Source organism: Eurypyga helias, unplaced genomic scaffold, assembly GCF_000690775.1.
Source record: "Eurypyga helias isolate BGI_N326 unplaced genomic scaffold, ASM69077v1 scaffold18770, whole genome shotgun sequence".
Lineage (NCBI taxonomy): Eukaryota > Metazoa > Chordata > Aves > Eurypygiformes > Eurypygidae > Eurypyga > Eurypyga helias.
Window position 1 is genome coordinate 26 of NW_010224034.1, and position 14,957 is coordinate 14,982.

Consider the following 14,957-nt stretch of genomic DNA (forward strand, 5'->3'; position numbering starts at 1 on the left):
CCGCTGCTCAGCCGCTGCCGCCCAGGTCAGGCACAGAGCAGGAGTTTGCAGGTCCGGGCAGGAGCTAATCCCGTGCCCAAACACCTTCACTGCTGCCGTGGGAAGGGAGCCCAGGGTTAGCGTGGACCCACGGGTGTCTGGAGGAAGAAACACAGACCTGGGCAGACCCTCGCCCACTCTCAGAACTGAGACAGATGCTCACTGTGAAATTCAATTAAAAAGAAAAAATATCCCTTGCTTTCAGCATGTTCTGTCTCAAATCTGCAGCCATGCTGCTGGTTAAATCAGAATCACAGAATCCAACTGGTTTGGGTTGGAAGGGACCTTAAAGACCATCCAGTTCCAACCCCCCTGCCATGGGCAGGGACACCTTCCACTAGCCCAGGTTGCTCCAAGCCTCATCCAGCCTGGCCTTGGACACTCCCAGGGATGGGGCATCCACAGCTTCCCTGGGCAAAGCAGCGGTGAAGAGCTGCAGGAGCCAAGTGCTCCCGTAACCCCGTGTGCCGGGGGCGATGGCTGCTGCTCACGGCAGAGGTGCAGGCCGGCCTCACGGCCCGGGCAGAAAGGGTGTCAGCCGGCCCCAGACGGCGCTCTCCGCCAAATCTGACACCAAGGGGTGTGAAAACTGATTAAAACTGCTGTTGGGTCACAGCGTACGGGGCTTTCTTCAGGGTGCGAAGCAGAGAGTGGCAGCGGGGCCAGGAGCAGTCATTTGACACCTACCCCAAGCGTTTTAACGCCCTGAGCCAAAAACCTGATTTCCTGCAAAATGGGAAATTTCTTCCCCTCCGGCACTTTCACACATGCCCCCCCTCCCACTCACCGGCATTTCCCACGCGACTGATAACCTTCAGGAAGGGTCTGTAAAGCCGGCAGCTGCCGAACCCCAACACGGGGCCTGGAAAGGGCCTTCGCGCTGGTAAACGAAGGCAAATTGGTGGGAAGAAGAGGCCGATTTTCTCGGCGAGCAAGGGCGGCTCACGGCATCCTGGCCAGCATGGGAACGGAGCTGGAGCTTCCCCGAGCTGGGAATGGGGGACAGAAGAGACAAAGGCGGACATGGCAGGACATCAGGGGTTACAAGGAACCTGGGGGAGACTTTTTCCAAGGGCCTGTAGTGACAGGACAAGGGGTAACGGGTTTAAATTGAAAGTGGGGAGGTTTAGATTAGATAGCAGGAAGGAATTCTTCCCGCAGAGGGTGGGGAGGCACTGGGACAGGTTGCCCAGAGAAGCTGGGGATGTCTCATCCCTGGAAGTGTCCAAGGCCAGGCTGGATGAGGCTTGGAGCAACCTGGTCTAGTGGAAGGTGTCCCTGCCCATGGCAGGGGGGTTGGAACTGGATGATCTTTAAGGTCCCTTCCAACCCAAACCATCCTGTGACTGTGGTGTGGGCAGCGGGTGCTGGAGCTGACGCCGGTAACGCCCAGTGCCGAGCCCTCTCAGGAAGGAGAGCTTGGGGCTGGGAAAGGCTCCATGGAGACGCCAGGCGGGTGTTTGCTGTTGCTTCTCCAGCTGTTCTCAGTGATGCAGAAACTCGGTATTGCCAGTGCATCCCCACTCCACTTCCCTCCAGCACCTCTCTTCCCCACCCCCCGAAAAGTGAGGGAGAGGAGGACCCAAACAGCTCTGAGCAACCATCAGCTCCCTGGGCCACTGCCCGGCCTGCAAGGAGCGGGGAGGAGGAACCAGCCGAGGAAGCCGGAGCAGGGGTAGCAGGGGACGCTGTTGCCTGCCCCTCTCGCAGCAGGCGGGGGCCTGAAGCGAGCAAGAGACGGGAAGTTGGAAGGTCCTGACCGGGGATGGGGGCTGTGGACCCTGGGAAGAGGGAGGCAGGTGGATTCGTGGCTGCTCCCCTCCGTCTGCCACCTGCGCCGCCACGGAAGGGGAAAACCTGTCCTGGGGGTGTTCAAAGCACACACGAAGCCAGATTCCAAAGTTCTGTATTTTTCAAAATAAAGATCACACGTTGTTTAGAGACAATCTACACAAGAGTTACAAAAAATAGTCGCCCAGGCATAAGCATACACAGGTTTGTTAATTATACACATATGGTTACAAGTGTGCTTGCAAAAAAGTTCATTGGAAATATACACAAGGCTCTGTAAATGTACACCGTGTAGTGTTACAATTCTATATTCAAACAAGGAAAATTGACAGTATGTTACATTCACTTACAAGTAGACAAAATGCAAAATACAGTTCATCTTCTGTACAAAAAAGGGAGGTGATTCACACTTTACAAGGTGAAAAGGGACTCTGATTGTAAGGAAAACTAGGGGGTTCTGTACTTTTGCACTTTTTGTTTCTTACTGTCACAAAATAAGCAAAACATTACTTTTTAAGATTCAAAAAAACACTATTTTGAACTGAATCATTTCTGTATAACATTTAGAAAGGATCGCTACCGTTCAACTAGGTGACAAATAAAACCAAGCATTTATTCTTTTTAAACATTAACTAGGCTGTATAAAGAGAACATTTCCTTCAAAAGAAAAAATTTACTTCTGGTTGAAATTACAATTTACAATATACAACACTATATGCTACGACCATAAAAGGTGTGAATATACACTGAAATGCACAGGTTTTGCTAATTCTTTTTTCTTACCAAAAAACGGGTTTATGTCGATTCAAACTTCTCCACATTTACATTACAGAGGTTTACAAATGTACAATTGTACAGTCAGAAGTATGTTCCACTACTAGGGTACATTATAGATACAGATCAGACATCAAAACAAGAAAATACTACAAATTTTTATATATGTAAAGTCTACACCAAGTATACACTATATATTTATAGAAGCAAGACCAAAGCCGAGTTGGATTTTTTTTTTTCCTCATGCTAAATAATCAAATTGTGTCTCTCAATGTTAACAGAACAAACTGAGTAGGCAGTAAACAAGTACACCCGCCCCCCACCCCCTCGCTTTAAAACCTCCTGGGTGTGTACGGTTTCTTCCCCAAAACGACAGCTAAGCTCCCTGCTTCAGCGTGTTAGACTCAAATTAAAAAAAAAAAAGCAATTAAAAAGTTTCAAAAACTTATTGGTTTTTTTTAAACCTAGCAAGTTTGGGTTTTTTTATATTTATAAACAGCGTTAAATGCCTCACTTGTGCCATTTAACTAAAATCCAAACTTCTTGCTGACTTTTGACTGAAAGGAAACAAACCGGGTATTTGCAGAACAGTTGTCTGCAAGGCAGATGCATTAAAAACGGGGTTTTTTGTTTGTTTTCTTCAAACCAACCACCCTGAAAGTTTCCACATTTGGAATATAGATACAACAGTGAACAAAAATGTGGCCTTCCATGTACATTTGATACCTATGTACAAGTATTCTATACACCAGTAAAACAGCAGGGCAATTAGTTAATTAAAAAAAATAATTAGTACATGTTATGCATAATAAAATTAAAGAAATTTACAAAGGCTTCTCTCGTCTCTTTTTTTTTCAGCCGGTTAGCAACCATAAAACGCTTTGGAACGGGATCCTGGAATACTGGCGGTTGCTGGTTGTGGAGGCCGGGTGGCCAGCGAGCTGCTCCCCAGCTGGCCCCCTCAGATGATGCCGTTCGGTGGTCCACAGATGGGCCCCAGGTCCACGCCGTTCTTCATGTAGTACTTCTCCAGCTTGGCCAGGATGTGCTTGCCGTAGGTGTATTTGCGCAGGGTAGCGATGTGAGGCCGGATCTAGGAGGTAACGGAGAGCAGTGAAGGTTAGGGCCCCGCGCCACGGCCAGGGCGGTCCTGAGCGAGCCCCAGCACCCCCCGCAGCGCGGGAGATGACCTCGGGTACCGCGAGCCAACGCGGCTCACACGGGGGGTATGTTTAGGAGGAGCTGCTGCTCAAGCAGGTGGCATTGTCTCGAGCCGTGTTACTGGAATCCAGCCGGATCCCGGCGTGTGGATGAACGCATGGCTTTGCCCGAAGAGAGGAGGCAGGAAAGATGCCCCGCGGGTGCTCCAGCCTCCCAGGGGTGCCCTGCCGCTCTGCCCCAGCCCGGGACAAACACAGCGAGGCAGAAATGGTGTCAGGGGGTCTGCTGTGGCACAGCAGCTTTCGCTCAGCCCGAGCGCGGCCTGCTGCCTCCTTCTGGGCTGAACTTCAAAAAGCTGCTACAGGCCTAGAAGAGCTGCTGGTGTGAGTTTCAGCAGGGTACTCCAGAGAGCACGCGGCATTCCCGGGCGGAACAGCCCTCTTCGTTTCTGAACCTGACAACACATTTAGTTTACGTGAGGTCTGTGGAGGCAGACTCACGCTACTCACGCTACTGCAGAGTCAAAGCCCCTTCAGAGGCCACGTTAAAGGCCGCAGCCAGCGTAATGCCACCTTCCTGCCAGAGCACCCGCACAAGGAAAGCTCCTCCCGTTGCAGTAACAGCATCACGCTGCTGAAGTTCCCCCGGACCGTTTCAGAGGAACAAGACGTAGAGCAATTCATTTTCCTAACGAGATGAGCCATATCCCACAGCACCAGCCATATCCCACAGCACCAGCCATATCCCACAGCACCAGCGCGCCCCTGCACGAACACGATCGCAATGGACCTGTTACTCCGCATGTGGAAGCTGCAGCCAGCATGAGTTGCACCAGGGGAGGGTTAGGTGGGATATCAGGGAAATTCCTCCACCAAAGGGCTGTCAGGCATGGGAAGGGGCTGCCCAGGGAGGGGGGAGTCACCATTCCAGGAGGGGTTTCAGAGCCGTGTGGACGAGGTGCTGAGGGTTAAGCGGTGGGATTGGAAGTGCTGGGTTAAGGGTTGGACTCAATGATCTTAAAGGTCTTTTCCAACCTAAAGGATTCCACAATTTTTTGAGGAAACAGTCAGAACGTGAGGTGCAGCACTCCCTGCTCCTCGGGTGGACACCGCCATGATTTGTCTAAGCCAGGACTGACCATAAAACTCCCATGGGAAACCCAACCCAAACTCATCCTATTTCACCAGCTCAGCCTCTAGACGCTTAAATTCCTTCCCTTCAGGGACTCATCTTGGAATAATCATAAACTGATGCCTTGGCCCTCCCCACAGCCCATTTCCAAGAAGGCCCAACTGCTGCTCTGAGGCTGAGAGGCAGTAACACTGCTCAGGTCCGGCTGTTCGTGCTTCCCTCGTCTGCCTTTCTAAGACTTCTTTTTACTCACAGAACTGACTGTTAAAATTACTTTTCAATACATTTCTTTAAAAATAAAAGTGCTGTCTGTAACAATAACACAAACTGCTTGTTTGCACTAATGGCAACTTTCACAATCCAAAGGCAGCAGTCGATACACCCAATTTTCCCAGCCTTTCATTCAGCTTGATACCACAGCTGAAATCTCCATATTCGGCCAGTCCTATTTAGCTGTCATCCCAGTTCTATTTTTGACAACCACACTGATGACCTAATTAGCATTTTATTCAAAAGACTTTGCTTGACAGGAGAAAGAATAAGTCAGTAAAGATCATTCATATATATTTTTTTCACTGTGTACATACCTCTATGTGTAGATTAGCAAAGCTACAGGTCATTCTGCTGTAATTAAACTCCATATATCCCTTTGCACACATTTTAAACTGATTATCTTTATAATGTCTTCTGGACTAATACAGATTTTAGTTTTAAAGAATTACTCTGATACTTAAACCTAAGAATTAACCTCCCTGAAGATTATTTCAGCTGCATGTATGCTGTTTATATACCCATCAACTGCCTTGTGTAGGTAGAAATCAGCCTCTTTGCACAGATAATACCCATTTCTTTTTACAGAAAAATCACTTGGTCCATTTTACCCCAGGATTCTTAAACACACTTGATTTCATTGGGATCTGAACACCCGACAGTCTTCACAAGTCCTCTTAAATACAAAATAAACATGTTTTCCAAGCTAGTGCTGTATTACTAGCAAGAGGTGTAGGCCTAGCTGGTATTTTTCACAAAGTAAGAGACCCTAAAACTATGTGACTGAAGAAGAAAATCTCAGTTCCACTACACATTTAAAAGCCTTCCTCTTCTATTCATTCCAGTTGTAAAGACCCACAGCTGAGACCTTTAAAAGCAGGAAAATGAAGACATCATTTGATTTTTTGAGCCTACTGCCCCAAGGGAGGCAACCAGCCTTGGGAGGTAGCAATGCATGTTTAATTCCAAAACGTCTTCGTTTTTGACAAATATTAAACCCTTACACACTCAGCAGCACAATGCCAAAGTCTCTCATCAAAACCGTATCCTGAGAGAGAGAACGTGATTGATGACTCCAGGCTCAGAGGCTACAGACAGCCGTCAGCGTGGAGTTACCAGCCAGCCTGACCGCCCGGAGCTGGGCAGCAAAGCGGGGACATGCCCTGAGACGGCAGCGCTGGCAGCCCCCCCGGACACTGGGGCTTCAGGTGCAGGGGTCCGGCTCGGCTCCGCTGAGCGCATGGAACTGCTCTCACCAGCGAACGCTGTTCTCAGCGAGGGCAAGGGTGTCGTCATTGCCAGGCCCCTCACAAGGCACCAACCTAGGGAAAGTCTGGGCGTGTTTGAGCAGCATTTGCTACACCACGAGTGCAGAACTAGGTTAGTGGGTCAGAAGAGATTGCTAGAAGCAACCAGCCAGCTGGAAGTCCAAATAGCATCTCGTTATTTCACATTTTCATTTTCCAGCTACTACTGAAATGTGTGACTTTGAAATAGCTACGTCGTTCGGAAATTCTAATGGCAAAAGCAATTTCTCCCAACTTTCTCAGCTTTCTCTCTGCACCCAGCGTGGCAGTGACAAGCCTTACACCCTTATCAATTGACAGCAGCTGCTCACCTTGTGCATGACGATCTTCCGCTGAGCTGGTTCTGCCACATCGATCATCTTCTGTACCACGTAGTTGGCGTACTGATCCTTCATCATGGTGTATAAGGCACTGTGAGGGCCGTCGTTCATAGTGCACACCTCATCGATCAACATGGCACGCTCCGTACGGGAGGCGTGAGTGACGCACTTCTCCACCACGTTGCTGCAACAGTCACAGAGAGACAATCTGTGGGTAACCACATCCCTGCTGGGCTTTTCCTGCCACCCCAAGGAGATCTCTCCTGCTTCGAGCACAGGGAGACACAGACGTGATGGCACAGACATTTAGTAACGTGAAGCAGAAGAGTAGTCCAAGGAACTTGGGATCTGAGAGGGAATTTGGGTAAAGGACTAGAAGGACCAGTTCAGGTTTTATTTCACCCAAATTTGTGCATCCCTACTGGACCTACCAGACCCAGTGACAGTGGGTCTGAGGTGCGTGTCTGTTCCCGCAGCATGCCCATAAGAGAAGCAGATGAGTTGTTCTTTCTTTGGTTTTCTTAGTACTGGACCTCGATGGGAACGGAGGTCTGAGGTCAGAACAACAGGGAAATGCAATTCAGGAACAAAAGATCTCAGCAAAGGCAGAGAACTTCCAAAATTCCTGAATATATTAGATGACTAACCTTTGCTCTCTGGAGAGCCAAATTAAATAGGGTATGTACGAAAGAGGACAGAGTATTGTTAGTCTTCTGCATCCCTGAATGAATCATAAAATCACCGAGTGGTTTGCCACAGCTAGTGCTCAGCTCAGGGGACACCCCACGCTAATTAACGCTCCATCTGGAAAGGAGGTTTGGAAAAAAAGAGCAAGGCAAGTCAGGGAGGAAGAATGTGAAAAAACAACATTAAGACCGCACTCTTCTAATTCTTGTTAATGTTACACTTCCCTTGTGTCCGTAAATATTAAAGCACTGCTTTACTAATAATAAAAAGAGGGGAATGTTGAGACTTTGAAGAGCTCAGCTGTCATGTTCAAATGGTTAGAAACAGACACAAGAGGAATTTACAAATGTGGGAAGTATTACTTCGTCTTGACATGCACTAAGGTACCTGGGATTTCACTTCTACCCATGGGCAGCTCTGTAGCATCTGGACTAACACCCTCGGACTGCGGCAGCTTCCCTAGAGGCTATCAGTATGCTTGTGTCTCAAAAGGACTCAAAGGCTTTTTAGCATATAAAAAGCCCAGATTCTTCTGTGAAAAGTGGGATGAGAAAGAATTGTTGCTGTACGGATTTCCCAAAGTCCCTTTGTGGCTTGTATGGCATGTTGTTATCCAAGGGGTAGTGACCTCTTAAACACCACAGCGAAACAAAACCAACCCAACACAAAAGTTCCCGGTCAAGTCCAGGAGCTTGGATTAGAGCTACTCTTGCACATCTTCATCCTCCTTCTTTACAAGTACAACTTACCTCATCCCGGTTTATAAGCAGTTATAAATAGCAACCTGTTGTTAAGCCGAAAGTTATTTTTACCTCCTTTCACCTACCTACCCCACCCCTAACTTCTGCAACTCCAGCATGTGTCCGTGCTCCCACGGGTTGTGGAGGCTTTAAGCAACAAATTCATACCTAGCGAATTTATGTTGACTCAACACCAGCACGTTGCCTCTAATTTCTGCTACGATCTTGCTCTTATCCTCAGGCCGACCGTGTTCTAGTACATGCTGGATAACATAGTTCCCATACTGATCCTGTTTGAGAGACAGCAGAAGTGCGTCACAAAAGGTGGACAGGAACCATTAATACCCAACTAGTCCCCAACGCGCGTTAGGACTCACAAACTTGAACTGAAACACTGACTGAAGTTATCGAATGTACAAATCACGTAAATACTTTCTACTTCTACAAAAACGTGCGTTCTACAGTCTTACCAGGAGATAAAACTCTACATCTTTGCACCAATTATGAAACTCAAACCAATGCCCTTGAACATGACAGGTCAGTACTCTGCTTATTTTGAGTTTCTTTGCTTTCCCCAGGTTCAAACATACCAAATCACATGGAGGGCTGTGCCATGGTTCTAGCTGTCCTTCTGCATGTTTGTGTTCTGAATGTGTGTATATTCAGACCACAGGATATGCATTTTCCCAATTCACATAACCGGATGCCTCACCTCCATGCCCAACCTCTTCCCACTTTCCACGTGCTAAATACTGAGCGTATAACACAGGGTTCATGAGCTGTTACATCCACGGTGCCCCAATAACCAGGAAGGGGTGTGCATAAAACCAACACATTTTAAGAACCCCAATCGCTTGGCACTTTCTTTTCCTAGCAGTTATCGGCTCTCTGCATCCACTCCCTTCAGATCCTCCCCGCACTGTAACTTCTGGAGTGAAGCATTAGGACACGCACCCACTCAGTACTTCAGATCCTTTTCAAAAAGGAAAGCAACACCAACTTTGATACCTGCTGGGTATTTGCACACAGCCAAAACAGTGAGTGGTGACGCGCGTTCCTTGTCTGCCGTGTTCCTTCCCATTCCTCCTCAGGAACTGTGTTCAGGCGACCTCGGCAGCACAGGAATCCCAAACAGGCTGCCAGGAGCTTTCCTAATACAAATTGGTAACCGAGAAACACCCCAAAGCACCTGCATTCTCCCTTCCCACACCGACCTGAACGAGCTGCTCGGTGTGTTGGTGAAGTTCCTCCAAGATGGGAAGGGTCTGCTCAGGAAGACAGTGCTCGAGGATCCTCTGGATCACACGACAGCCATACGGATGCGTAGACAGCGCAAAAACCTGTGTTCAACAGAGAGAGGCAAGCAGAGGCAGCAACACACCTGTTAGTCTCTGTGAACCCTGGAAGCCTTTCGGAATGAAACCAACACACAGTGGCTTTTCCCGGGCACGGGAGGCAATGCCAGCTTGCAGCAGGGCAGCTCCAGACAGCAAAAACTGCAACTGGAAACATCTGTTCCCTACTGCCACAGGACTAACTGGGCACAGCACATCCCTGTGCTGCAGCTTCCCCGTCCGTGAAACGGGAAAAAAATGGTCAAGCCTGTCGATTAATAAAAAGAACACTGGGACAGCCAGCATTATTAGAAGCTCTGTTAAAACCCTGTTTAAGAAGAATAAATCCAGCACACTGTTTGCCAGTTACGTATTTTAAGCTATGTAAGAAATGAACCAGAAAGGTTAAAAATGCTCAGCAAAGGATTTCCCTCAACTATTTGGATTTGTTTAAGTCTTAACTGCACTCAGGAGAAGCGACAACAAAGAACCTTCTTTCTCATTTCTGAAGGATTACCAAATCTGTTGGTAAGAACGCGACACTTTATTCATTTTATTATTGCCCTGCAGTTTTCTGTCTAGAGCACAAAGTCCCATTTGGTTGCTTCAAATTAACAAAAGTAGCAAATCCAAACACTGAAGTTAAATTGACAGTCTGCACATTTTTAATAACTATTGAGTAAACTGTGCAGGAAAACAAGACTTGAAGGGCCATTAACTGCAGAAAAATAGTCTCGAGGTGATAAGTTTAATCTTCATAGGAAAGTTCAGCTGAAACTGGGACGGATGGTCAAAGAAATGTCAGTGCCACCCACTGAGCTCCCAGAGGTGATTCTGCCTCACCCAGCTCCGCAGGGGAAGGTCCAAAGCTAAACTCAAACCAGCAAATCTGCTGAGCAAGTTCCCAGCCAGAATCCTGCGTGTTTTGACGTAGCCAAGCAAGTCCCCACTTTCACAGCTGTCCCAGGAGCAGCCAACTACTGAAGCCTAGTTCCTGCTAGAGTAACCCAAGGCTATCACGTCCCTGTGGCAAAACCTCACTACTTCAAAGTAACCCTCCAAAGCCAATTAAGTTGAAGTTGGAAACGCCCAGACCAGCACTTTTGTAATGGAAGACAAGCTGACTACAGGCAGAATAAAGCCAGCCACACAATTAATATCCAGGATGTCAATTCAGGAGAGGATGCCAAGAAAAAAGAGAGAATGAAGCACAAGTCACTGCCATTTTCGATGTGAAATTCATGTTTTTTCCATGGTGTGAGACCCTTGGGAAATACCAGTCCTGTCAGCCACCCTCACAGAAAGTATCATAACGTAAGTTTACTATACCCCTCACAAAACTCTGCTCATCCCATGTACTATGAAGATGAGAGACTTGTTTTCCCCTCCATCACTCAAAAAGTACTTTGGTGTTCCAGGAAAGCAGATTTTTACATGGATGCTTTACCGTGATATACCTGCACAAAAACGGTAACAGAGACAAGGCCAAAGAGCTTCTAGACTGCCTAATGTTGCATAAACCTTCCAACTGATGCTTGGTAAAACTTCAAAATATTTGAACAAGCTACGGCCACTATCATGCTCTTCAAGGCACCATGTAAGAGTACAAAGAATAAGAGTCAGTATCTTGGTTATGGACTTACCTGCCCCTTAAATGCATCAATGATAAACTGCAGGGACTGGGGCTGCACACACTCAATACACTTCTGCACCACGTGGTTCCCGTTCTGATCTTTCACACACTTCAGGACATGGCCATCCAGCTCCCGTACCATCTCGTTCTATTAGGAGGGGAGAAAGACAAACAGAAAGCACCACCAGGATTCACAGCTGATAAATGCAAAGTGTTCACTGCTCAACGTGGTCAAGGCTATGAAAGGTTGGAAGGATGCGCTGATGTCTTTCAAAGTGGAAGTTGTGCAGTGGCCAAGTGCTGAGAGGAAACCTGCTGTGCTACAGAGACCACCAAGAAAAGAACTATTACGAAATGGAGATGAGGCACTCATTTAATTAAACACGAGTGTCCTCTTACAAGTTAAGTACCCAGATTTAAGAAATGTTACTGCTACACAACATCATTGCATATCCCCCATTCCCTCCTCTGCTCCCCGGAAAGAGAAAGGAATCTAGAAGGCCCAAACTTCACAGACTTTTTGGGTATCAGCTTCCTACATCACTAAAATGTGGTCAGCACTGGGATAAGAACTCTCCAGTATTTTACACAGGCAAGGTAACACTGTGTGATAATTAAGGAAACCGAGAAGGTAAGATTTAGATGTGACTGAAGCACATGCTGGCTAAAAGAGTCACAACTGGAAACCAGAGAATGACAGGGTTTTTTAATTTAATGCTGCTACAAAATAGGACGTGATCAGTCTTGCAACTGATCAAAACCAGGCAACATTTCAGGAGTAGAGCGTACCCAGAAGAACCATCCTGGAAGAAGACAATCAGCAAACGTTCGGACCACAAGTGCCGGGGGTGGGCCACCACCCACTGCCCTGCTGACACGTGTGCCAGCAGCTCGGCCCAGGCTCGACCTACAGGGAGCGTGCGTTCCTAAAGCCTGTTTCAGTTTTTAAATTCAGTAACCTACACTGAGGTTCCCGTGTTACAATTCCCAACACCTTTATTAGCTAGCTTGCCTAGCGTAGTTTTCATTTTAATTCATTGTTCCTAAAACCCTAAAGGAATTCTTTTATTAATGAGCTGTGAGTGGGACTCTGGCTATCATCCACATCTCTCCAATACCAGGCCTGGCTCGACAGGAACTAGGAGCTCCTCATACACCTCACTCTGCAGGAAAGCAGAATATTGACCCACATATCAAAGCAGTGCCATCTCCGTCAATATCGAAGGCAAAAATCTGGCACTGTGTCCTTCAAGAGATGTGAAACTATCTCCCAATTCAGCATCATTCTCAGCTTCCTCTACATACGTATCTGATTTGCGGGAATTAACACAGAACTAACACCATGACCGGTTAAGCAGAACAAGGAGATGACAATGAGACCGAGGAAGGGTGTCACAAACTTATCATGCACATAAAAACGTTACACACATGCCATAAACCAAACCAAAAGAACACCAGCCACAAGAGGAACAGACGGTCGCGGTTCAGGTCACCAAACGGCAAGGAACGTTAAACATCAAGAAGAAAGTTAAAATTGAGACTTACAATTACCTGCTGGTCTGGGGGAATGAACTCAAGGGCCTTCTGGATCACCCTACAGCCATACATCTGCAGAGCCAGGGACAGAACATGCCCACGGATGCGTTCCGCCAAGGCTAACTTCTGCTCCAGGCTGCCAAACTGGGAAGATGAAGACCAGTCATTAGAAGCACAAAACCCTCCCAAGGTCAAGCAGCACAGCAGTCCTCCCAGGCTTCAGAGAATCACAGAATGGTTTGGGTTGGAAGGGACCTTACAGATCATCTAGTCCCACCCCCCTGCCACGGGCTGAAGTGTTAAACAAGAAACACTAGGCCTACTGAAAACAAGGGAAATACCAACCACACCTCAATGGATGTGAGCAGGCACAAGCGAGACTGTTGTGTCTGTCAGACACGTCTGACGTGTGAAACAAACGCTGGAGCCAACAGTGCTGGAGCCACCGGGGTGACAAGTGCCAGTTCACTAACCCTTAAGAGCGCTGATGTAAAATTACTGGGTAAAAGAACCACCAAGGCTTGGTGGAGAAGCAACAGGCCAGTTTCAAGGAGAGACTGGTATCTGCCCAACTTTCCAGTATGAGAACACAACACTTTCTTCAGTGGATGCCGTTCACTGGAAAAGTTTCGCTTTTGTTCCTAAATACATGAGTGCTGCCAGCTCAGCACAGGACGCCTGAAAAGTCGTCTTGGACCTACACCTCCTGGATATGCTGCTATTTATTCCTACAGCTCCTGCACCTCAAAGCAAAGTGTTACTTCTCAGATGAATATGAGTCCCACACTCCAGTCACCCCAACAGGAATGATGCAACAGCCAGTGGGGAGGAGATGACGTCAGTGTTGACAGATATACACTGTTTTAGCCAAATAGCAGGGTTCTATGAGCTCATCCAATGCCTCGGGACAGCAGGCATCCACGTAAGACTTACTTCAAAGAACTTCTGGATGACGTAATTTCCAAATACATCGACCATCAACTGATAAGCTGCCTGGAGGATCTCGTTGAACACAAGCTGACGTTCTGCTGGGGTGGCACGCTCCAGTTTCAGCTGAATAAACCTGAAAAATAGGGCTGGTGTGATGCCACTGGCACATACGCCCTCAACATATCTGTTAATACAAATCCATTCACAAGCTTCATAAGTTAAGCTCTTGCAAAACAAACCTTAAAACACAGTCGCGCTATCCAGCAACCTGAAACCTCAGGATGGTTGCAGCCATGAGGTCCACGGCCACATAGAATCATCACAGAACGGTTTGGGTTGGAAGGGACCTTAAAGATCATCTAGTTCCAACCCCCCTGCCATGGGCAGGGACACCTTCCACTAGACCAAGTTGCTCAAAGCCCCATCCACAACCAACATGTCATGGTTGGTACCCCAAAAACTTCCTCATTCCAAGCAAAGCAGATCTCCAAAGTAACACAGCAAGGGCTCGCGTCCAGACTGCACTTTAAAATGAGTGAAGCTATGCCAGTGGGACTAGCAAGCAAACTACAAAGCAAGCACGCTCCTCTTTAGAGGAGGAACTCCCGCTATCAGCGTCTGTGCCCAGACAATCTTTAAAAAGAAGGGTCAGTGTTACACCACTGGGCTTTGCACACCTCCTTTTCCCTGTTCTGCCTCACTGCTTCGGGATGCGATGCGAACTGCAAACACGTCATCTCAAAGAGCAGCCGCCCCAAAAGCCGCCCACAGCACAAGGTGTGTAACCCCACCTGGATCCGTGCTGATCCTGGGAGAACTCCATGATGTGCCCAGCAATCTCCCTCAGCTGTAAATTGGGGTAGCGGTTATTGCGGAAGTCTTCGAGCAGCCTGCTTCGGCCAGAGGGCATAACGTCAGACATCCCATAGCGCAAGCGGGACGAAGGGAACTGAAGCGGCTGGCGGCACTGCTCGCGCTGCGTTACTTGGCTTCGGCTCCGGGAGCAGCAGAGATGTAACGGCCGCTTCCGTTCGTGAGCCCCCCTGCAAGTCATAAAACCAAGGGTACTTCAGGAGAGGAGAGAAGCGGCCGAGGGACTACCCCACAGCCTGCGCGTGCCGTTCCACTTCTGCTGACTCCTTCCTCCGCAGCAGGCTTCTGACATGCCTCAACCAGGACGCATGCTCAACTAAGCTAAATGAACTGCCCCCAAAACCGTTTCGAGGGAGGAGGGGCGTGTTCCAGCACCTCCTTAGCACGGCAGCACTCTATTAGGTTAGGAACAGTGTCGTGGTTTAACTCCA

The 14,957-nt window shown here is 48.0% G+C and overlaps 1 protein-coding gene across 1 annotated transcript; it reads right to left on the minus strand.

The window, feature by feature from the left end:
* Nucleotides 1–3,081: 3,081 nt before the first annotated feature.
* Nucleotides 3,082–14,696, minus strand: LOC104516034 (pumilio homolog 1-like; the record flags this gene model as incomplete). Its single annotated transcript, XM_010160232.1, is given in 9 exon segments — nucleotides 3,082–3,697; nucleotides 6,785–6,977; nucleotides 8,389–8,510; nucleotides 9,435–9,560; nucleotides 11,198–11,335; nucleotides 12,739–12,867; nucleotides 13,657–13,786; nucleotides 14,445–14,604; nucleotides 14,607–14,696. Coding segments are annotated over 9 exon segments (1,220 nt in total), but the record flags the coding sequence as incomplete, so codon positions are not given.
* Nucleotides 14,697–14,957: the final 261 nt, after the last annotated feature.